We start from the raw sequence: 23,932 nt of genomic DNA on the forward strand, positions 1-23,932 counted from the left end.
CACATTCTCCCTGTGTTTGCGTGGGTTTTGCCGTCACAACCCAAAGATATTCAGGCTAGGTAGGTTGGCCACGCTAAATTGCCCCTTAATTGGATAAAATGAATTGGGTACTCTAAATTTATAAAATAAAGAGTGTAGAACCCTTTATGGGGTGGGGGTGTGTGATGGAAGGGTGAGAGTGCGGGACTGAGTCATGCAGTGGGGAGGGGTGTGGGATTGCAGTACCATGTTGGGGATAGGAGGTGGGTCGGATTTCAGGACTGTGTCATGGGGTGGGGAGAGGTGCAAGTATGGGAGTGTGTCGGGGTTAGTTTGATTGCGGCACTGTGTTGGCGGTAGGGTGAGGATCGGATTTCAGGACTGTATCATGGGATGGGAGTTGGGGAGTGAGGAACTGTGTTGGGGTAGGGGGAGCATGGTTTGCGGGGCTATGTTGGGAGTTTGGGGGAGGGTGTGTGTGTGTGACTGTCAAGGGGTAGGTCAGCCATTGCTACCTGGAGACCCCTTGGAAATGAAAGGGCGATAAAGATCGGCCCCACCCTTGGTTATAAAGCCCCATACAGATATAGGTTATTTTTGTTTCTTTGAAAATAAGATACCTGACATTACCTAGTTTGAAGTACTGCCTGGAATTAGAAGGGATAGTACTTATCCAAGATGGCTAGGTTATCTGACTATTGTTTGCTTTTTGCGTACAGAAAAATGTCTTCTATCACCTCCAAGGAACATCCGATTCCCTTGAGTTCATCAGAGACTTGGGGCAGAGGCAGGCTTCCTGTGTGGCTCTGAGTGACCTCGATGCATCAGCTACTTCAAAGATGGTCGTACAGAACATTGCGCTCCACCTGGCCCCACATCTGAAAAAACTCTTCCTGCGGGACAGCAACATCACTGAGAGCTCCTTCATGGCCCTGGTTCCATCCTGCCGCAACCTAAGGGGCCTTGACCTCAGTGGCTGCAACAGCCTTTTCCTGCCTGGCACCTTGCTGTCAACGGAAGAGAGCAAAGCAAGAACAGCCAAAGCACTGGTGGACCTCCGTGAGCTCAATCTCTCCAACCTCCGGTACCTCTCTGACTTAATCTTCAATCGACTTACTGAATGCACCCCCAAACTCCAAATGCTGGCTCTTGCTGCCTGCCCCATTGCCTTTGAGTTTGATCCCTACCGAGGATTAAAAATGTACAATTCTACCGGTATGCTGACGCTGAACAGCATCCTGAGTTTGCTATGCAAACAGGCTGCCACACTGAAGTGCTTAAATTTCAGCCGGACCAGCATCACGAGCGAAGCAATACAGTCAGTCGTCCAAGTGACTGGGCTACATCTGGAGGTGTTGCTGCTTCGGCATTGCAAGGACTTGACGGACGATGCAGTCTGTGCCATCTGCATGTGCCAGCCGGGGCTCACCACCCTGGATCTCACCGGCTGTGCCGAGCTGACCAACAGATCTGTCTCAGCAGTAACGGGTCTGCCATACCTGGAACATCTATTCTTGGGCAAAATCAGACTCCTGACAGATAACGGGTTGAAGAACCTGTCAACCATCCCAACCCTGCAGACGCTAGACTTGTCTGAGTGCTACCAAGTTAGTGGTCTTGAACTGGTCAAGGGCTTCGTCTTGCCACAGGCCAGGGCGAGTTTAGTGAGTCTCAACTTCAGCTGCTGCACCATGGTGAAAGTAAGTCACTCTACAATGTTACTCGCGCTATACTGAATGCCAGAAAAATAGCCCCAAAATTTCTAGATTGTTGCGGGTTAATATGATCATGGCATATGAGCAATGAGCTAATTTTACCATGACTTTTCAGCCCTTTTGTTTTGTGATACCAAGTTCCAGCAGAAGTGGGAGATGGGTGCCTTTTTTTGCGCTTGGTTACCCAGTGAAGGCTGTCAGTAACCATGATTGTATGGTGATAGTGCCTCTACAGTGACATTGGGTGGGAAATTCCAGGATTTTCACCCAGTGGTAATAAAGGAACGGCAATGTATGTCCAAGTTTGGGGTCTCTATTTATCTCTCCTCGTCTTTCCAGGTCAGTGAAATTGAAGCGGCAAATAACTGGCACTGAACAGCGATTTGACCTTGGAGTGCCTCACATTTTTACCTTAAACTACTTCTTTCCAAAGAAGTACAAATGTGTTTTACGCTCTGGTAATAATAGATTAAAATGGCAAGCGTAATTTCTAACCAGGCATCAAATTTACAGCAGTGAGTATAAATCTCATTGACCTCTTGTTGGTATTAGGTGATATTATTGCTCACTCTTGTGTTCATTTTAAACTTTTGTAGGATAGCTGTGTTTTCTCAATGGGGACGATCCTATGTGAGAGCCTGCAGGTGCTGGACCTCACCTCCTGTGTGTACATCACCGATTTCAGTGTCTGCGTCATCACCAACTACCTCAAGGGTCTGACAACACTGCGTCTTGGCTGGTGTAAGGAGATCACGGACAAGGGGCTGCTTGGATTGAACATAGCTAACAACAACCGCCAACTGGGCATGAAGGTCTTTTAGTCGCTAGTAAATCTATTGCGGCCCCACATGTGAGAGCCAGTCTTTACACACAACTTTGATAGACGCTGTGCTCAAGCTAGCAGCCCGGGCTGCCGAGTGGCGGCTAATGGGTGCTTCTTGAACTTTAGTGCAAAAAACATACATTTATCCCTTCGCTTCCGGCTTTCCAAGTATTCTGTCTGACATTGTCGATTTCTAGATTTTCACTCCCTTCTTTTCACACTCTTCCTGCCTCTGCATATTTTCTTTTCTTGCATGGAACAAAGAAAGACTTCTTGTAAAACTGAAAGCAAACCAGGAACATTTTAAATTCAACATTAGACATTTGAATCGGGCATCAATACTCGGAAAATCCACCACATCATCAGGGAAATCTAATATGAAGAAAATCATAGAGATGCACTTAGAAAAGCATAGTATGATCAGACACAAACAACATGGTTTTACGAAAGGGAAATTGTGTTTAACAAATTTGTTTAGCGTTATCGCTGATGCAACTAGTTGGGTCGATAAAGAGAAACCATTAAATGCAGTGTACCTGGATTTCCAAACGACATTCGATAAGGCACCACTCAAAAGGTTGATGTACACGATACGGTTTCATGGAGTAGGGGGTAATGTGTTAGCGTGGATAGAGGACTGGTTAATGGACAGAAGGCAGCGTGGGAATAATCAGGGCATTTTCAAATTGGCAGGCTGTGACCAGTGGAGTGTAGCAAGGATCAGTGCTGGGGCCTCCTCCGTTTATAATCTATGTTAATGACTGGATGAAGAGACAGACAGTTGTGTATCTAATTTTGCTGACGATACAAAGCTAGATTGGAATGTAAGCTGTGAGAGGGCCGCAAAGAGATATAGACAGGTTATGTGAATGGAAAACAAAGTGATGGATGGAGTATAATGTGGGGAAATGTGAAGTTATTCACCTTGGTCTTAAGAATCATAAAGCAGAATATTTAAAAAAGATGTGAAGTTTTTAAGCGTGGATATCCAGATAGACTTTTGTGTCTCCCCATTGATGAAAGGATAGAATTATATTGGGGGCACTAGTGAAAGATGCCAAATAAATTGGGTCTGTATTCTCTATAGTTTAGAAGAATAGGAGGTGATAGCATTGAAACATACAAGATTCTTAAAGTGCTTGACCGAGTAGGTGCCAAGAGGTTGTTCCCTGGCTGAGGAATCGAGATCACGCTGGGCGGCAAGGTAGCACAGTGGTTAGTGCCATTGCTTCACAGCTCCAGGGTCCCAGGTTCGATTCTCAGCTTGGGTCACTGTCTGTGCGGAGTCTGCACGTTCTTGCCGTGTCTGCGTGGGTTTCCTCCGGGTGCTCCGGTGTCCTTCCACATTACAAAGATGTGCAGGTTAGGTGGATTGGCCATGCTAAATTATCCTTAGTGTCCAAAAACGGTTAGGTCAGGTTACTGGGTTACAGGGATAGGGTGGAGATGTGGGCTTAATTAGGGTGCTCTTTCCAAGGGCCGATGCAGACTTGATGGGCTGAATGGCCTCCGTCTGCACTGTAAATTCTATTCTATTAATGGTGCTTAGAAGATTGATCTTGCTACCACAAAGAGGTGGTTGAAGTGAGTAGTGTAGATGAGACGAAGCTAGATATATACACGAGGTAGAAGGCGTCAGAAGATTATATGGATAGGGTGAGGTGAAGCAGTGTTGGCTCGCGTGGACAATTAACACCGGAATAAACCCGTTGGGCTGAATGGCCTGTTTCTCTGCTGTAAATTTTATGTAATTCTAAGTAATCTTAACATGTTTGAACATGCTGATTGAATGAAACTTAGAAGAGTGACACTGTCCAACATGTTACTTTTATCCCCCTCTTTCTAAGGTGATAATGAGCCAATGTTTAGCTGAACCTTAACTAACTGAAACTTTTTGCTTCTCCCAAATATCAGGATGAAAAGCCCCAGATTACAACAGAATCTGACATGGAGCCTTCCAAAGAGAAAGAAGGAGCTTCGCTTAAAACGTTGACATGTCTTAAGGAGCTCTGTTTGACCGCATGTACAAAACTAACAGATGCCAGCATAACCAGGGTACTCTACGCAGGGCACTGTTGAGGGTGTGATGTATATCCGTGTAGAATGGATATATGGGAGAATGGAATAGAGTTGATAAAATAATTTCTCCCTGATAATTATCAGGGAAGCTTGCAACACCGAAGGCCATTCAACCCATCGTAGCTGTGCTAGCTCGTTGAAACAAATATCCTAATTAGACCCAATCCCTTAACCTTTTTCACAGATCTGCAATATTTTTCAAACACCTGTACATGTCCAATTCAGTTTTCAAAGTTATTATTGAATCTGCCGCCACCACTCTCTCAGGCAATGCATTCTGGGTCAATATCTGCTGTTCTCCCCAACTTCCCTCTGCTTTTGATAGTTAGCTTAAATGTTCTTGGCTCACCAACCCTCTTGTTGCTGCAAACAATTTTCATCCATCCATTCTCAAAACGTTTCATGGTTTTTAATGTCTCGATTGGACAGAATATAAAACCAGCAAAGGATAACTGATCAAATAATAAGGGAGAAAGTAGAATCTGAGAGAAAGCTAGCTAGAAACATAAAAACAGTATGAGTTTCTAATCTACAGGTATTTAAAAAGGAAAGGGTAACATGATGGAAATAACAAAATGGCAGGTGCCACACTAAATTGCCCCTTAGGCGCGATCTACTGACCACTTGACGCCCGAACGGGAGCATAGCTTGGCCGGCAGATGCCGGGGAGCCCTCCTGCACACTTCCCTTTTTAAAAAATACATTTAGAGTACCCAACTATTTCTTTCCAATTAAGGGGCAATTTAGTGCAGCCAGTCCACCTACCCTGCACATCTTTGAGTTGAGGGGGTGAGACTCATGCAGACACGGGGAGAATGTGCAAACTTCACATGGACAGTGACCCGGGGCCGGGATCGAAGCAGGGTCCTTGGCACCGTGAGGCAGCAGTGTCAACCACTGCGCCACCGTGCTGCCCTTCCCGCAGGCTTCCTGACAGCCAGTAAGTCTTGCAAGATCTACCCAAGTTTCGTGAGGTGTCCCGATCAGGAGCACGCCCACAACGGGCGGGACCAAACTTTGCACAGATAAGTAGGTTTAAAACCCATTTAGGGGTGCTGACCCAGGACCTATTGGGCTCCCGGCAGCTACCTGCCTCCGCAGGGAGACCCCAGCTGTGCGCCATTCAGTACTGGTCCACACAAGCGTGGACCAGGCGGAACGGCACCCGGGGTGTCTCTTCGAACGTGGGCACCTCAGCACTGTCAGGCTGGCACCTTGGCATTGGGGGGGGGGTTGGGGTAAGCACATGTCTGTGGGGTTGCCATTGTCCATGGGTGAGGGAACAAGCCCACCACCCTTTCAAAATGGTGGCCTGATCTCTGATGAACCGGTTTGGCCAGCTCCCCAATGATGAAAATAATTCTCAGTGTGGGCTGGACCTAGGAGAAACTCCCCATGGCCTGTAAAAGTGACTAAAGGTGCTCTTGCTTGAGCAAAACAGGCAACGAGATGGAGGTTGGGGATGAGGAACAGGTCGCCACCTCCGAGGATGAGAAGGACGAGGGTGATGAGGTGGTGCCGGACCAGCAGGGGCTGGAGGATGAGCCCAGGGAGTATCTGGAGGCTGCAGGAAAGGCGGCAGCAGCAAGGGTCTGGCAAGCCTGGAGGGCCAGGGAAGCCCTCCCACTCACCCAATTCACATAGGACGTGGCCTGGTCCATCAGTGCTAACTCACCCACCACCCACCCCTATTTCCCACCCTCCCAGGCTATCTGTCACATCACTTCAGGATGCTGGGTCTGTGTCGGCACCATCAGCAGATCATGGCGAGGGCAGGGGAGTGATGATAACCCGCAGAGAGCTGAGTGCCAGCCTCAATCTATGCCATAGTCGGACCCCAGCCTGTCCACTGAGTGCTCGCTCACACCCATCATTGCACATGGTGTGCCCAGTGGGGGGTAGATGCCTGGAGAGATGGGTTAAGAGTTTGCAGGTCGGACCGCATTGCGGGCGAAGGTGACAGAGGCATCATACTGGTTGTGCACAAGGGTGTTTAATGTGTAATATAATTTCCCAATCTCCTGATGGTGACGCGCCCCCCATATCCTCCCCCTCACTCCCTATCTACGCCCCCCTCCCCCAATGCTCTCAGTGATCCTCGATGTGCTTTTCCTTGCTAGCTCTACTGCTACGTCTAGGTGTGTCCCCAAGATGCCCATCAGAGATGAAGGCAACCAGCTGCTTACCTCGTCCCGTGGCCTTCGTTGCCCCTGGCGGACATCCTCTGGGGGCTGTGGGGCCAAAGGCGCACTTGTTGGCGGCACATACACAGCCGTGGATTGGCCGTGCTAAGTTGCTCTTTAGTGCCCAAATGGTTAATTGGGGTTGCAGGGTAACAGGGACAAGGTGGGGGAGTGGGCGTGGTGGGGTGTTCTTTCAGAGGGCTGGTTCAGACTTGATGAGCCAAATGGCCTCCTTCTGCACTGTAGGGATTCTATGACATCTATGCAATCAGGGTAGACCCAACTCATGGTGCCTAATGAAGTTGAAGTTCTGCCGTGCGCAGCAATAGTTGGCGCTCAGCATTCAGAAATTCTAATTTGAGAAGGTGCCCTTACATAACCAAAACCAGCTGGCATTCCTCAATGCATACAGATCCTTTTGTGTCTGGCAGAAGCAGGTTGCAGTGGTGTGGGAGAGTCCCATGCATATACCATGACCAGCACCAGAGAATGATAACAAATGAGAAAAGACTTTGCTGACCAGTATTGTGACATAATTGCCAGGCGATTGTTGTCGGTTTAGTATGTAGCTGAGGAGAAGCATATAGGCAGGAAACTGGATATCCATCTCCTCTCCAGACCCTGGGAAAGGGTGGAAGCAAATAATTTAGGGAAAGATGTGCAACATTAAACAAAAAAAGATTTTTATCTGGCCTGGCACGAGCTCTTTTTCAATTGCTTCTCTAGGAAATCCGCTTTCAGGAACTAAAGACCTTGACGCTGAGCATGGTCCGCGAGATAACAGACGAGAGTGTCATCTCCATTGCAGCACACTGCCGTAGCCTGGAGGGACTGGCCCTTAACCACTGTGCCCACTTGACTGACCAAGGGATGATTGCTGCTGCATGCCACATGAAGAGGCTGACAAATCTCGAAATCTCCTGCTGTGATAAAATCACCAACCAGTAAGTAACTTGCTTTGAAGTAAAATGAAGTATTTGGGACTCTGCCGTACCAAATTGAGGTCGGACTCCATTTATACCAAAATAAAATCAAATTACTGAGGATAGTGGAATCTGAAAGAAAACGGAAAATGCTGGGCAATCTCAGCAGGTCTGACAGCATCTGTGGAGAGAGAAGGGCCCGGGGGGGTGATGGGGGTTACACGAGAAGCAGCGGGGCTAGATAGAGAGCCAGCTGTGGAGATTGACAAAGATGTTGTGGACAAAGGGAATGTAAATGTGTTGATCATGGCTAAGAACGGGGCTGATAGTGGCACACTAAGAGTCCAGAATGTGTTCATGGCAGAACAAAGGTCAGCAGTGTCAGTGTCAAAGGACAACTTGGAACAGGGAACAGTTGCCCTGGTGGGCTTCGGGGGGGGGGGGGGGGGGGGGGGGAATGGTGAGGAAAAAAGGATCGATGGAAGAAATGAAAATGAATTGATAGAAATAAAAATGGGGTGAAGGTGGGGGAGAGAGTTCACAGTCTGAAGTTGTTGAACCCAATGTTCCATTTATGCCATATTCGGGTTCTAAAGGCCATGGGTGTACAGGGCAACGGGGTTCGTTGTGGCCTGCTTGGTTACCTTCTTGAACAGAATGTTCAGTCCCAACTCCAAACATTTGAGCACAAAGTTTAGACTGACTGACACTTCCAATACACTATTGGGGGAATGCTTCACTGTCTGAGACACTTACTTCTGTTTGAATGAGACATTAAATCTCCCCAATGGATGCAAGCAGAGCAGGAGAGTTCTTCCTGGTATTTTGAGCAAAATCTATCCCTTAACCTCCAACACGTTAAAAATGGCAATTATAGGGCAGCACGGTGGCACAGTGGTTAGCATTGCTGCCTACGGCGCTGAGGACCCAGGTTCGAATCCCGGCTCTGGGTCACTGTCCGTGTGGAGTTTGTACATTCTCCCCGTGTCTGCGTGGGTTTCACCCCCACAACCCAAAAGATGTGCAGGATAGGTAGATTGGCCACTCTAAATTGCCCCTTAATTGGAAAAAATAATTGGGTTCTCTAAATTTAAAAACAAAATGGCAATTATCTGATCACAATTTTGTTGTTTGTGGGATCTTTCTGTGTGCAGTTTGGCTGTTGCGCTACTGACAGTGAAGTATTTTGGGATGTCCTGAGGCCAAGAAAAGTGCTATATAAATGTAAATATTTTATTCCTGCATTTAAGCAGACTTTTTCTTCAACATTGTCGTTTCCACATTTTTCGCAGCACGGTTTCCTAGTCTCTTTGATAAGTAGCTCAGGAAAGTCACAGATTCAGGCCCAGCCTGTGCAGAGTAAGCCTGTGTCGGCCACGATGGCAAGTAAGGGTGCCAACAGTTTGACTCAGCATCACTAAGTCAAGGCAGTGTAAAATCATCCATGGTACCTGCTTCAGACCCCAAGCTGACAACCTCCTTTCTCATGTGTCTCACGGGACAGTGTCTCCTCCTTTTCTCCCCTCTCCCTCTCCCACTTCTGAGCCAAATAATGTGAGGCAAAGCTTCTGCACAAACAGTGATCATTGGAGAGCCACTGGGGCCACTGGGGCTAAAACCCAGAGAGAGTGTGGGGTGAAGGGGAAATCATAATTGTTTCTAATCTGCCTGTTTCCACTCGTGGATCAGTCCAAAACTATGAAACATTAAACGTAAGATAATCATTCATAAATGCAGTCAGGGATTCATGAGAAACTCCTTTAACCAGAGACTGGTGACAGTGAGCTAGAATATGAAACTGTTGAGGCAGAGAGCATGGATATATTTGGGCAAGGAAGATTCAGCACAAAAGGATTTTCTGGTAACTGGATGGGCGTGGGCGGATGCTCGTCCAATGCAAGAACTCTGGTTTGGACCTTTTGAGATTGTTTGTGTGCTGTTAAGTTGGTGTAAATCTATACCTGTGATTGTCATATCCCCATCACACTGCCTCTCATCCCCAGGGCTCTGGAGGTTCTCATGCAGCAGTGCAAGTGGCTGAGGAGTCTGGATGTCTCCATGTGCGGAGGGCTGCTGATTGCAGACATTGAGCGGCTCCAGCATTTTCATCCCAGACTTACCAGCGTAAAGGCTAAGTACATGGGGGTGTGGACCTGTGTCCCAGACTCCTTAAATGAGACTGGATGAAGAATTATATGTGTGGACCCTGAAGGACATAGTTCAGAATCTTCTTGCAGCCAAAACCAGGCTCTGAAATGCTGACTGAGTGCTGTGACTCATGAATTTAAATTGAACAATTCAAGACTCAACATTCAGCTCTTCATTTTTGCTTCTGTACAGCTAATGTATCGTTGAAGTTACTTTAACATACATGACTTGGGTTTGATGAAGTAAGATACGATGAGGCTTATGTGAAGCAGAGTGAGAAATCATTGTGTTCCACTAAAACCTTGTGCCTTTATTCTGTCCCGAATATGTACAATGTGACCAGAGTTTACTATGTGATACTCTATGTAAAAGAGTCCTTTTGACATCTCTAACATGCCTCAAGAAATGACCGTAATCACTTCCAGGTATGTTTTTTTATTTTACTCTCCATTTTCTTCCCAACCCTCCTGAATATAATGATTTCCTTCCCAGGTTATACTGCCTCATGTGGTTGTGATGATTTTGATGGTGAATGCCAGACTCTTCACCTGTGAGGGGCATCGCGATGGTTCCCAATATACATGCTGCCTAACATATGTCCATGCACTGCCACCAGGATTTATGTGGTAGTGAGGAGGACTGTTATCTGGCTTTCCTTTTCTTCCTTATTCTCATTCCACCCTAAGGGCCAATAACACCTAGTCAACAACACTTTGTTTTTTTTATATAGAAAACACCGGATCTCAGCATAACCTCACCTCATCTGCCAGATCCATTATTTTATAGCTCCTGATTGTTTCTTCCCTCACAGTTCTCAGCTTTTCTTCATACTTGCTGGAAGAATGGGGAGTTGGCTTCAGACCCTGGTGGACATTAACCCTGCCAACCATCACAGTGTCCCACAGAGATGGTACTGTACACTGGCACCATCACAGTGTCCCACAGAGATGGTGATGTACACTGGCACCATCACAGTGTCCCACAGAGATGGTGATGTACACTGGCAGACATCACAGTGTCCCATGGAGATGGTACTGTACACTGGCACCATCACAGTGTCCCACAGAGATGGTACTGTACACTGGCAGACATCACAGTGTCCCACAGAGATGGTGATGTACACTGGCACCATCACAGTGTCCCACTGAGATGGTGATGTACACTGGCACTCATCACAGTGTCCCACTGAGATGGTGATGTACACTGGCACTCATCACAGTGTCCCACAGAGATGGTGATGTACACTGGCACCATCACAATGTCCCACAGAGATGGTACTGTACACTGGCACCATCACAGTGTCCCACAGAGATGGTGATGGACACTGGCAGACATCACAGTGTCCCACAGAGATGGTGATGTACACTGGCACCATCACAGTGTCCCACAGAGATGGTGATGTACACTGGCAGACATCACAGTATCCCACAGAGATGGTGATGTACACTGGCACCATCACAGTGTCCCACAGAGATGGTGATGTGCACTGGCACCATCACAGTGTCTCACAGAGATGGTGATGTACACTGGCACCATCACAGTGTCCCACAGAGATGGTGATGTGCACTGGCACCATCACAGTGTCTCACAGAGATGGTGATGTACACTGGCACCATCACAGTGTCCCACAGAGATGGTGATGTACACTGGCAGACATCACAGTGTTCCACAGAGATGGTGATGTACACTGGCAGACATCACAGTGTCCCACTGAGATGGTGATGTACACTGGCACCATCACAGTGTCCCACAGAGATGGTGCTGTCCACTGGCAGACATCACAGTGTCCCATGGAGATGGTGCTGCCCACTGGCAGACACCGCAGTGCCCCATAGAGATGGTACTGTACACTGACAGACATCACAGTGTCCCACTGAGATGGTACTGTACACTGGCACCCATCACAGTGTCCCACAGAGATGGTACTGTACACTGGCACCATCACAGTGTCCCACAGAGATGGTGATGTACACTGGCAGACATCACAGTGTCCCACAGAGATGGTGATGTCCACTGGCAGACATCACAGTGTCCCACAGAGATGGTGATGTCCACTGGCAGACATCACAGTGTCCCACAGAGATGGTACTGTACACTGGCACCATCACAGTGTCCCACAGAGATGGTACTGTGCACTGGCACTCATCACAGTGTCCCACAGAGATGATATTGTACACTGGCAGACATCACAGTGTCCCACAGAGATGGTACTGTACACTGGCAGACATCACAGTGTCCCGCAGAGATGATGCTGTACACTGGCAGACATCACAGTGTCCCACAGAGATGGTGCTGTACACTGGCACCATCACAGTGTCCCACAGAGATGGTGATGTACACTGGCAGACATCACAGTGTCCCACAGAGATGGTGATGTACACTGGCACCATCACAGTGTCCCACAGAGATGGTGCTGTACACTGGCACCATCACAGTGTCCCACAGAGATGGTGATGTACACTGGCAGACATCATAGTGTCCCACAGAGATGGTGATGGACACTGGCAGACATCACAGTGTCCCACAGAGATGGTGATGTACACTGGCACCATCACAGTGTCCCACTAAGATGGTGATGTACACTGGCAGACATCACAGTGTCCCACAGAGATGGTGATGTACACTGGCAGACATCACAGTGTCCCACTGAGATGGTGCTGTACACTGGCACCATCACAGTGTCCCACAGAGATGGTACTGTGCACTGGCACTCATCACAGTGTCCCACAGAGATGGCATTGTACACTGGCACTCATCACAGTGTCCCACAGAGATGGTGATGTACACTGGCAGACATCACAGTGTCCCACAGAGATGGTGCTGTACACTGGCACCATCACAGTGTCCCACAGAGATGGTGATGTACACTGGCACCATCACAGTGTCCCACAGAGATGGTGATGTCCACTGGCAGACATCACAGTGTCCCACAGAGATGGTACTGTACACTGGCACCATCACAGTGTCCCACTGAGATGGTGATGTACACTGGCAGACATCACAGTGTCCCACAGAGATGGTACTGTGCACTGGCACCATCACAGTGTCCCACAGAGATGGTACTGTACACTGGCAGACATCACAGTGTCCCACAGAGATGATGCTGTACACTGGCAGACATCACAGTGTCCCACAGAGATGGTACTGTGCACTGGCACCATCACAGTGTCCCACAGAGATGGTACTGTACACTGGCACCATCACAGTGTCCCACAGAGATGCTGCTGTTCACTGGCAGACATCAGTGTCCCACAGAGATGGTGATGTACACTGGCACCCATCACAGTGTCCCACAGAGATGGTACTGTACACTGGCACCATCACAGTGTCCCACAGAGATGGTGATGTACACTGGCAGACATCACAGTGTCCCACAGAGATGGTGCTGTACACTGGCACCATCACAGTGTCCGGCAGAGATGGTGCTGTTCACTGGCAGACATTAGTGTCCCACTGAGATGGTGATGTACACTGGCACCATCACAGTGTCCCACAGAGATGGTGATGTACACTGGCAGACATCACAGTGTCCCACAGAGATGGTGATGTACACTGGCACCATCACAGTGTCCCACAGAGATTGTGCTGTACACTGGCAGACATCACAGTGCCCCACAGATACGGTGATGTACACTGGCAGACATCACAGTGTCCCACAGAGATGGTGATGTACACTGGCAGACATCGCAGTGAAATGGAGCGGAAAGCAAAAACATAACAGAATTAGTTTTAAAAGCATTTCCTTTGAGTAAGTTTCAGCAATGGATTATATTGCTGAATATAACAGTCCCAGGTCCTGTTGAACGTTTCTTTATTATTTTGGGTATGTAAAGAGGAGCTTAATGAACAGAGCCTGGGTTCTCACATTATGACCCCCCCCCCCCACATTCTGAGTGTGTCCAGCCTTCACAAATTGTATAATCAGACCTGCTAGCCCATATTTCAGAAGTATTCGGTGCTGTGATGGAAGGCTCCTCTCGTTAGTAAAAGCTGCTATTAGTTCCTGACTATAAGCAGCCAAACCCACTTCAAGCCATCTCTTAGATTGACCCTACTCCCTGCCATGGAAATGGGTGACTAACTTGTACAGCGTTCAACATTCAATTTCCACCCCCTGCAGAATTAGATTCATGTCAGGTCAGAGTATGGATGATACCTATTGACCCGAGTGTAGAGAGACCAGGAATAATTAGAGTTCCTGATTAGCTGCCCAATCTGTAATACTGCATGTAGTCAAACATCTAACTGACTGCCTAGCTGGCTGTTAATAGAGAATAGCCACTTAGACAAGATATTGGAAGTCAATGGGCAGCCAGAGGCTACATCAGTATTGAGAAAAATAGTTTAAAAATAGCTGTTTTCTAAATACAAACAGTGGCATTTGAAATGCTTAAAACCTGCATTTTATTTAGTGTCATGAGATTCCCTGCAGCCAGTTGTCTGGCTCAATACTGTATATATTTTGGTTTGCATTGTAGCTCTGTTAGCAGCTATGTTTTGCAAATTTAATTGTGTTATTATTTAAATTTTAGAAGGATTGTATTAATGCTATTGAAGATTTGGTTCTGTTCTGTTCACAATGGTAAATTAAATAAAAGTTGTAAAAAGCTTGAGAGTCCGATTTGTGTTTGTGTTCTGAATGAGTCTGATTTGGGTTTTCTGAATGAGTGAGGGCAACTAGTGATGGGCAATAAATGCTGGCCTCGCCAGTAATGCCCACATCCTGTAAATGAATGATAAAAAAAATCCAAGGCTGCAATTCAGCCCGGGTCCTGTGACCTTGCTGCCCATTTGGTAGTCTAGTTCCTCGTATTTCACCTCTGTAACTCACATTAGTAACGAACACCAGTCTGCATTCTCAGCTGTGACCAATGATATGCTTCTCCGGGCAGCACGGTGTCCAGTGCTTAGCACTGCTGCCTCATGGTGCTGAGGACCCGGGTTCAATCCTGGCTCCTGGTCACTGTCCGTGTGGCGTTTGCACATTCTCCCCTTGTTGTGGTTTCACCCCCACAATCCAAAGATGAGCAGTGTAGGTGGATTGGCCACACTGAATTGCCCCTTATTTGGAAAAAAATAATTGGGTACTCTAAATTTTAAAAAAATGATGTGCTTCTCCACTGTTGTGATTTTTCGGAATGTGCTGATAAATCAGCTGGTAGGACGACTTGAATGAAACCCGTTACATGCATGAAGTGAACGGATTGTCAGCTGGGAATACTGCACATCAGGCCATGGGATAGAGTTCGTACCTTCCCACAAAGTACTTAGCTAGTGGCTCACTTCTCCAATGTGTTCCCATTTTGTGCAGCCCGATGAGCTCCTTTTATTACATCCAAAATGAGCAGCAGGAATTGAGGAGTGCAGCGACCGGAGGGATTTTCAGGGATGGGGTAGGGTGAGGCCCTGCTGGGATTCAAACACAAGGATATAAATTTTAAAATGGAGGTGTTGCCAATGTAAGCCAGTGAGCATAGGGGAGAGAGGGAGGGTGGTGTCTCTCTCTCCCATTCCATCATTAAGGGGCAATTTAGTGCGGCCAATTCACCTACCTTGCATACCTTGTTTGTGGGGGTGAGAACCACGCAGACATGGGGGGAATGTACAAACTCCACATGGACAGTGACCCGGGGCTGGGATTGAACACAGGTCCTCAGCGCCATGAGGCCGCAATGTCAACCACTGTGCCACTGTGCTGGCATTCAAATTGTCAAGTGGGAAATTTCTCATCCCGAAGTGAGGGGCTGCCAAATGAGGTGGGGTGGGTGCAATCATCTGTAATTATACCAAGTTGGCACAAGCTTCATCCCACTTGCAACCAAACACAACCATAAATACTGTGGGAGGTTTATTGTGACACTGAGTGCAGTCCTTACAAAAGAGGCATATTTTATTGTGAATCAGCACTCCGGCTGGATGGTTAGTGCAGTGTAAGAGCTATTGCTGACTGCTCAATTCACAGCAGAAAGATGGGCATCTTTTTTTCATAGATTTCTCATAAAACATGTTACGTTTTTTTTAATACAAATATGTACACAAAAACCCAAAGCAGTAGTGTCATTGTAAATAAATTAACCAGTACCGGCTCCTGGAGTTTGATCCAGTGTATGTCTACGGCTGTATACACTGTCAGAAAACATCCTGTAACTGTTAGCAGTTCCAATTCGCAGAGGATGAGGATTAGCCACAGGAACAGCCTCTTGCCACTGCGAGACTGCATCATCTTTACAGACACACGTCGAGATGCTCATCTTTTTTGGCACTGCCATCAGTCTCTGAAAGTTCCTTATTCCCCCTTTACCCTCCATTTCAAAGGCCTCTCAGCTCCAGGGGCTGCAGGTGTCCCTTTGCACACTTGCCTGATCAGCCTAGGCTAGTGAACATGGCAGGCTGCACTGTCCTGGTTTAAAAGCACACACATCACAGGAGTCCTTGGAGATTCTGTTTGATGCAGTACCCCTTTCAGGAACTGCATTTTAATTCATCCCGCAGTCCGTTGATTTAGTTTATTCTGTTCATCAAAAGAAGCACACACCAGAAGTGGTGAATGAATGCAAATCCCCCTCTGAAGGCTTGAGTGTATAATCCAGCTAACTCTCCAGTGCAGTACTGAGGGAGTGCTGCAGTTGCTATTGAGCCAGGGTTCCCCGCTGACCTCTCAGGTGGGTGTAAATAGTGCTATTCCGAAGAAGAGCAGGAAAGTTCTCCCTGCTGTCCTGGTCAATATTCATCGCTCAATCAACATCACTGAAAACACGATGATCACATTTATCTCACTGTTGTTTATGGGGTCTTGCCGTGCACAAATTAGGTGCTGCGTTTCCCCCATTACAACAGTGCCTTGAAAAGTGCTCCTTTGGTCGTAGTCGCTTTGAGACATACAGTGATCATGAAATGTGCTACATCAATGCCAAGTCTTTCTTTATCCATCACCTTGCACTCAAAGTAACCTTGTCACCCAACATGACATCTTGTGCAAGATTCAGCAAACCCAACACCTCCCGCAAAATTCCGCACTTGATTCTGCCCACAATATTTGATCAAGTCAGGTACTACACAGTGTAACTCCACCAGAACGAAGCCGGGCTTAAGAGGGTTCATTTGCACATATTGGTTCCATAAACATGGCTTGTGTGCTTTGAACATCAACAGTTGACAAGTAATCTGACTGAGTGTCTAAAACGTTAAAAGGATTCGATAGGGAAACTTGTTCTTCTGAAGAACTGAGTGTCTAAAATGTTAAAAGGATTAATAGAGAAACTCGTTCTTCTGAAGAACAAGAGAAAGATAATCTTAACATTAAAATCAGGAAACAATTTTTTGCACATGCCAGGGGAAATGTGAAGATGCTCCCACCACCCCATCCTAAACCCAAAAGATAAAGGGTATCAAGGATAAGAAAAGTTAGATGGATCAGATGTGCACCAATTGATTAGGGAGGGGGAGGGCAACAGGATTGAGCAGCTGAATGGGTTACTCCAGTCTTTATGTTCCTCTTGTTTCAGTGGATGCTGAATCCCATTGCTTTGCTTTGTCTTTGAATGTTTCCCATTACCCTCTGACAACAATTGCTCACCACAAAATAAAGGGAGCTTCACTGCTTTGTTTCTCCATGGATGTGTCTCACAAGCCTCCACTTTAGCCTCCACGTGAGCAAAATGACTCGCACATGCCCAATTCCCAGCCATCAACCTCTCTGACTTGAGGCACCACTTACTTCAGCTAAGTATTTCAACCAAGTAGCCCTTCAGTTAGCTTTCAACTGCAAATGGCGCCTGGGATGATCATAATTTTGATTTCGCCCAATATCCATCACACACAAAAGCACCAAACTATGACCGCGGATACTTTTCAGCAGAGATCACTAAAGATCAATTCAAGAGCTTAAACTCCGTCCTCTTCCCTCTCCACAGCCCAGTGGACAATGAGGCCTTTTATAGCCATTTTCACTTGATTAGGTCCAGCAAACTAGGCCCTTTACTGTCCTGGGTAGCTGAATAATCAGCTGGATCCATTAATAAACAAAATGTGTGGAAATAATGACTGCAGATCTTCAGTCTTGTACGAAGTGGTGCAACTTAGGTGACTAGCCCCCCCCCCCCCCCCCTCCCTGGCACCATAGCAACTGACCGAGTATTGATACTGGGCCAGTTAATACATGGATACAGGCTGGTTTTCCCACCCTCTACACACCATTGTCAGAATGCTGAGTTTTTAAAAAAAATCACAAGATAAAGTTCTGTACAAATGTCAGAGAGTTGGCAATATCTTAAATATGTAACAAACTGTGCACTTTAACAAATATCTGAAGCAAATGAAAACAAATTGCAAAGGGAATATATTCTTCCACGTTTCCCTTGGTGCACTCGAAGAATGCTTTTCCTTTTGGATTTTCTTCCCCTTCCTCTCTCTCATTGACCTATATTGGGATTATGGCTATAGATATCTTATTGGAGGGCTCAATTGCTCTCAATTTAAACTCAATAGTTTTTTTATTTGTTCTCAGGATGTAGATGTTGCTGCATTTATGGGCCACCCCTAATTTCCCATGAGAAGTTGGTGGTTGGCTTCCCTCTTAAACTGCTGCAATATGCACATATTTTGCTTTCGCCCGGAATTACAATCTGCCACCATTTGAAGAAGGATCATAGAAAATAGGAATAGGAGGAGGCCATTCAGCCCTTCGAGCCTGCTCCACCATTCATTATTATCATGGCTGATCATCCAACTCATTCGCCGAATCCCACCTTCCCCCAATACCATTTGATCCTCTTCGCCTCAAGAGCAGGAAGCCCCTTCCCTCCAGCGCACCCATACATTAGGGTTGGTTGAGGCCAATCATACTTTTAAGGCGGAGGTAATTGGATTCTTGACAAGCAAGGAGGGTGAAAGGTAATTGGGGAGGGGGGGGGGGGAAGGGGTTCAGGCAGGACTGTGTTGAGGGCCTGAGTGACCCATTCCTGCTCCTAATTCATATCTTCATATATATGCTTGTGGTGGCCCAAATGAAGTCCCCAGTCAAGGTCAATTAAAGTCAGCGCAGACCCTTCTGGCCTGAACGACCTGCTGCTATCCTAGTCTCTACCAATATCCAAAAGGGGGAAAGCTGAAGATTGGCTCAAAACCTGTTACCGAACCTAACTCGACACAAAACCAAGGAAATACTGTCGGTAGAGAGCAAATAGATCAACTATTGTATTCCTTCAAAACTGACTTGTGTTTGAGATCATATACAACCATGGACAGCCCACTTGAATAGATCCACCTCCTCGTCTCAGCCTCATTGTTTAACTGAACTATCCACCCATTGGCAAATCAAGGCTTCACATCTGGTTCACTTGCTCACTCACGTCATATTCATTTCACTGCAGGGAAGGCAAGTTTATGCCCTAATGTTTATGTAACTCATTCGGCCACAGGCTAATGAGATCAATGGAAACTTTAAGTGTAAAAATGTAAAACATGTGGAACTTCCCAGTGACGCGTCACGCAGAGGAGTACCATTGGTCGATTGGTGGGCAAGATTATAATTTCTGCCAGATGACCTTGACAGAAGAGTTGAGCTGCCGGTCCAGGAAGGAACCCACTGCCGCCCCATCACCCCCTTCCCACGATGCCTTCTACTCATTGCCACAGTTGTATCAGCCCCTCCCCCGAGTCCAGGTAAAATTCAGGGCACTAACGGGCAACATCACAATCCCAGCAGGCAGACAAATTCAGTCGTTTTGTGAAATACTCCTGCCTCCTTACATGTTCTGTGAATGGAGAACGTGAGAAGAATAACAGTCAATACCAGCTCTGTCAGCCAGTCCCCGGCAGTGGGGGCTGTGCCCACATGAGACTCCAGGATAGTTGGAGTTTGCTGTTAGTGGCCATGACTGAATGGGTGGAACATGCACAGTTGGGATGGGTGTAGGGGGTGGGAGTGGGCAGTCTATAAACAATCAAGGATTAATCAAGGTGTTAACGTAAATCTGCCAACACTTTCTCTCTCACTCTGGGCGGCTGCAATGATCCCAGCTTCACAACCTCCCTTCGAACAATTGTAGTGAGAGTAACATAGGGCTAATGCTGCAGTTCAATGACCTTTGGTGGGTGAAAGGTCACCAGCCATGCAAACGTCACTGGTCCAATTAGTCGCTCCTAACTTGCTTTCTTCACAGATGCTGCCTGACCCTGTGGAATGTTTCCTCCATTTTCTGATTCAGATTTCCTTCCTCTCTCGGGGATCGATCAGTTCTTGTGAGCTGACCTCCACCCATCCATCGCCCCATCAACCCTGCCCACCAAAAATTCCCCAGTAGAATCAGGGCTCTTATCCCCATGGCAATTGCCAGCTGGTGTGCACCACAGCATCCTCTCTTCAGTACCATTGTTTCTTTTAGAATATTGCACATGAAAAGTACTTGAGTCACTGCCTGTGTAGAAAACCTATTTTGTACATGCCAACGTATAAAACCCACAATGTCCCCTCTCCACCGACCCCCCCCCCCCCTTGCCAAAACCCGAGGAAGTGCTGGCACATTTCAATGTGACTGGGTCCGGATCCATTCAGTGCTCAGTGTGGCTGAAGTCATAGCAGAAGTTGTAGTTACTGGGTGCACTGGGGACTGGCGGGGCAGCATCTGGGATGGGGATGTTCTCCAGGTCCAGAAGCCGCAGTTTGACCTCCATGGAGAGCAGGATCTCCAGCTCACTTTTGGTCTGCTCGCTGTTTAGCTCCTTTCCCAGCAGGACATTCAGGCCATCAGTCCAGAGACAGAACTGGAGGGAGAGGGAGAGAGAGAGAGAGAGAGAAGTAAAACGCTGTCATTTAATGAGGAAAATTCAAATCATTTTAGGATTCAATAGAGCTTAACCTGTTAACCAAACAGCTAACTAGATGGTGAGAACTTAATTGAATCATAGTACAGGGCATAATTTGGCTCCAGGGTCAAGGGTTGCGGGAACATTCAATTGGATTGGATTTGTTTATTGTCACATGTACCGAGGTACAGTGAAAAGTATTTTCCTGTGAGCAGCTCAACAGATCATTAAGTACATGAAAAGAAATGAAAAGAAAAGAAAATAACATAACTGAAAAGAGGATCTGTTAGGGAGAGCTCGCAGAGAGTCGCCACGCTCCGGCGCCATCTTGTTGCAGATTCGTAGCGCCTTTCCCATTCTTCCTGCCAAAAAGCATCACTTTCCACTTTGCCGTGTTAAATACATCTGCCCTGTCCTGTGTCTGGTCATTTTCCCAGTCCATGTTCACCTGCAGACTGGGATTATCCTCTGCAATACTATATTTTCGTATGTCTTTCCTGTGATACATTAAAAATAAATAAATGATGATAATCTGGTTTGCACTGATCCTTTCGAACAGTAGCTCCACATTCACAGACTGTGGCCCACATGGACTACACCCCCCTCCCCTCCCTTGTCACAGGGAGGGTGCCAGTGCCACTCACATCATATTTGGTTGGCGCGATAAAGTTCAGCGAGTAGTCCTCAGCGTCATACAGGATGGAGAAGGCCAGATCCAGCACCTCCTAGGAACAGAAAGGAGTTCCGGTTAGTTTCAAAATAAAAACAAGGGAAGAGCGAGAAAAGGGGAAGGGGAAAAGGGGACATAGGAACAGAAGATGTAGCAGAAATATGCAGCAGTCTGTCAGCACTGGAACAGACAGATTACTATTTGCAATGGAGACTTGGGTGACTGGAGGGCATCACCATCATGAAGACAGAGGACAGGGGTCAGCAGTTTAAAGGTCATTGGCCAGAGGTCACACAACAACCTCTGGTTGCCACAGTCCACAAAGGATGTTGCAGTTAGTGAAAAGATATGCAAGTGAGCAAAGAGATTGCATAGAATCCTTACAATGCAGAAGGGGGCCATTCAATCAACGAGTCTGCACCGACCTTCTGAAAAAGCACCCCACCTAGGCACACTCCCTCGCCTATCCCTGTAACCCCACCTAACCTGCACATCTTTGGACTGTGGGAGTAAACCAGAGCACCCGGAGGAAACTCTCGCAGACACAGGGAAAAGGTGCAAACTTCACACAGTCACCCTAGATAGGAATTGAACATGGGTCCCTGGAGCTGCAAGGCAGCAGTGCTAACCACAGTGCCACCCTATAGATTGATTGAGAGATTGGTTTAAGGGAAGCAATTATATAAATTGAGCATGTTCTCAATGGAAAAGAGAGGTGGAGAGGTAACACAATTGATGGTTTTTGATTCTAAAGATATTAGATAATGTTGAACAGAAGGCTCAGAGAACACAGCCAGAATTTGAAGGGGTAAATATAAAATCAATCTGTAGGAACAATATTGCAATGAGTGAGAGCCGTTCATCTATGGACCGAGGCCCTTTGGGAGATAGTGATTCTTAGTTTTGATTCATTCAAATGTACGCTGGGTGGAATTCTTTCAGAAAATAACATTTTAGATTTAGATTTATTGTCACGTGTACAGAGGTACAGTGAAAAGTATTATTCTCGGGCAGCATGGTGGCGCAGTGGTTAACCCTGCTGCCTCACGGCACCGAGGTCCCAGGTTCGATGCCGGCTCTGGGTCACTGTCTGTGTGGAGTTTGCACATTCTCCCCGTGTTTGCGTAGGTTTCGCCCCCACAACCCAAAGATCTGGAGGGTAGGTGGATTGGCCATGTTAAATTGCCCCTTAATTGGAAAAAATGAATTACGTAATCTAAATTTAAAAACAAGACACAGCAAGAGACAAACAGGGAAAACTCTGCAATGAAGACGTAAATGTTACAGATACACAGCAGCTCCCTCCGTCCACTGGAAGGTGAAGACCATGTGGGGATCTCTTTCTCCTCCTAAGGGCCAGCCCAGGATCTGCAGGGGTGGGCTGGGAATGAACTGATAAGAACCCAGGTTGAGGGTCGTCAGAGTTCCTTACGGAGCTTCTGGACTAATTACTCACCCATGAGAAGTCTGTTTTTTATCTCCAAAATCTAAGTGGGCGGGATTCTCCGAGCCTCCGTGCCGAAATTGCAAACAGCGCGGGGGCGGATAATGGGCGCTTACGCCAAAATCTGGTTCAACACCGCTCCCGCGATTCTCCGGGGAATCACCGCGAATCGCGCACGTGAATCACCGCGAATCGTGGTCTACGCGGCACGAGTAGCGGGCCATTGACAGAGTCCCCCCCCCCCGCGATTCTCCCAGGAAAGCTGGCCGAGTTCCCGACGGCGTGGTTCTAACCACGTTTCGCCTCTCGGGAAAGGCTGGTGGCAGCTGCGGACTCAGTTCGCGGCCGCCCTGGTGGGGCGGGGGGGGGGGGGGGGCTCACAGATGGCCAGGGAACCGAATGGGCGGCACCAATCCCTGGGCATGCGCGGTCTCAAGGGGACCGACTTTGTTCAACATGGTCTGCCATGTCACATGGAGCGGCCGGCGCAGGCTGCTGGCGTGCGCATGGACGGACTCCCGACTGGAAGTGCAGGGCCACATATACACAGCCGGAACTGCGAGGAGCAATCCGGGGTCCTGCTAGCCCCCTGTAGGCACGAGAATCACTCTGGACTTTCTTAAGGCAAATGCAGAGTGAAACACCCACGTTTTGACGCTGGATTGGGGACATAGCTCTATTATTGGAGAATCCCGCCCAGAGCCTCTGACTTCTGAGGTGGAGCAGTCAGTTATTAATCATGCAGCTTAGTTAACTTGAATTGGCAGCATCGCAAACATCAGGACCCCAGCCATGATCAGCTGTGATGTCCATCCCTGCCCTGCTCCTCTTCCCTAGGATCCCGCAGATACAGGCCTATGTATAGCCAATCACTGAGCAAGACCTGTAATCCAAATGGATGCATATGGGTCTTCGATGTAAATTCTTTGTGTGATCAGGAAAGATTCATGGCACTTATTCAAAGGGGGGAGGGACTCCTCCTGATGTCCTGGTCAATATTTCCCCTTCATTGGCACCAAAACAGATGGTATGGTCATATCTCACCTCTGAGTGAGGAGGATCTGGGTACAGGTCCTACTTCAAAGACCTGACCACATAATCCAGGCTGACACTCCAATGCAGTATTATGGGAATGCTGCACTGTCAGAGGGGATATCTGTTG

The 23,932-nt window shown here is 47.4% G+C and overlaps 2 protein-coding genes across 6 annotated transcripts in view; one reads left to right on the forward strand and one right to left on the reverse strand.

Annotated features, from left to right (window-relative positions):
- LOC119971487 (F-box/LRR-repeat protein 2-like) overlaps positions 1–14,466 on the forward strand; it is a 31,181-nt gene extending 16,715 nt beyond the window's left edge. The window contains exons 4-8 of one of the 4 annotated variants that reach the window (XM_038807068.1): positions 699–1,679; positions 2,291–2,506; positions 4,432–4,572; positions 7,506–7,723; positions 9,706–14,465. In XM_038807068.1, coding sequence (XP_038662996.1) covers positions 699–1,679; positions 2,291–2,506; positions 4,432–4,572; positions 7,506–7,723; positions 9,706–9,889 — 1,740 coding nt within the window. In that variant the 3' untranslated portion in view covers positions 9,890–14,465. Of the gene's footprint in view, positions 1–698; positions 1,680–2,290; positions 2,507–4,431; positions 4,573–7,505; positions 7,724–9,705 lie in introns of all 4 variants that reach the window. The other 3 variants (XM_038807069.1, XM_038807070.1, XM_038807071.1) reach the window with 3 other exon arrangements.
- Positions 14,467–15,685: 1,219 nt separating this feature from the next.
- Positions 15,686–23,932, reverse strand: part of elmo3 (engulfment and cell motility 3) — a 207,185-nt gene continuing 198,938 nt past the window's right edge. For both annotated transcript variants that reach the window (XM_038807072.1, XM_038807073.1), the window contains 2 exons: positions 21,301–21,381; positions 15,686–20,614 (listed from right to left, as the gene is read on the reverse strand). In XM_038807072.1, coding sequence (XP_038663000.1) covers positions 20,402–20,614; positions 21,301–21,381 — 294 coding nt within the window. In that variant the 3' untranslated portion in view covers positions 15,686–20,401. The remainder of the gene's footprint in view (positions 20,615–21,300; positions 21,382–23,932) is intronic.

This window comes from Scyliorhinus canicula, chromosome 9 (assembly GCF_902713615.1).
Source record: "Scyliorhinus canicula chromosome 9, sScyCan1.1, whole genome shotgun sequence".
Taxonomy (NCBI): domain Eukaryota; kingdom Metazoa; phylum Chordata; class Chondrichthyes; order Carcharhiniformes; family Scyliorhinidae; genus Scyliorhinus; species Scyliorhinus canicula.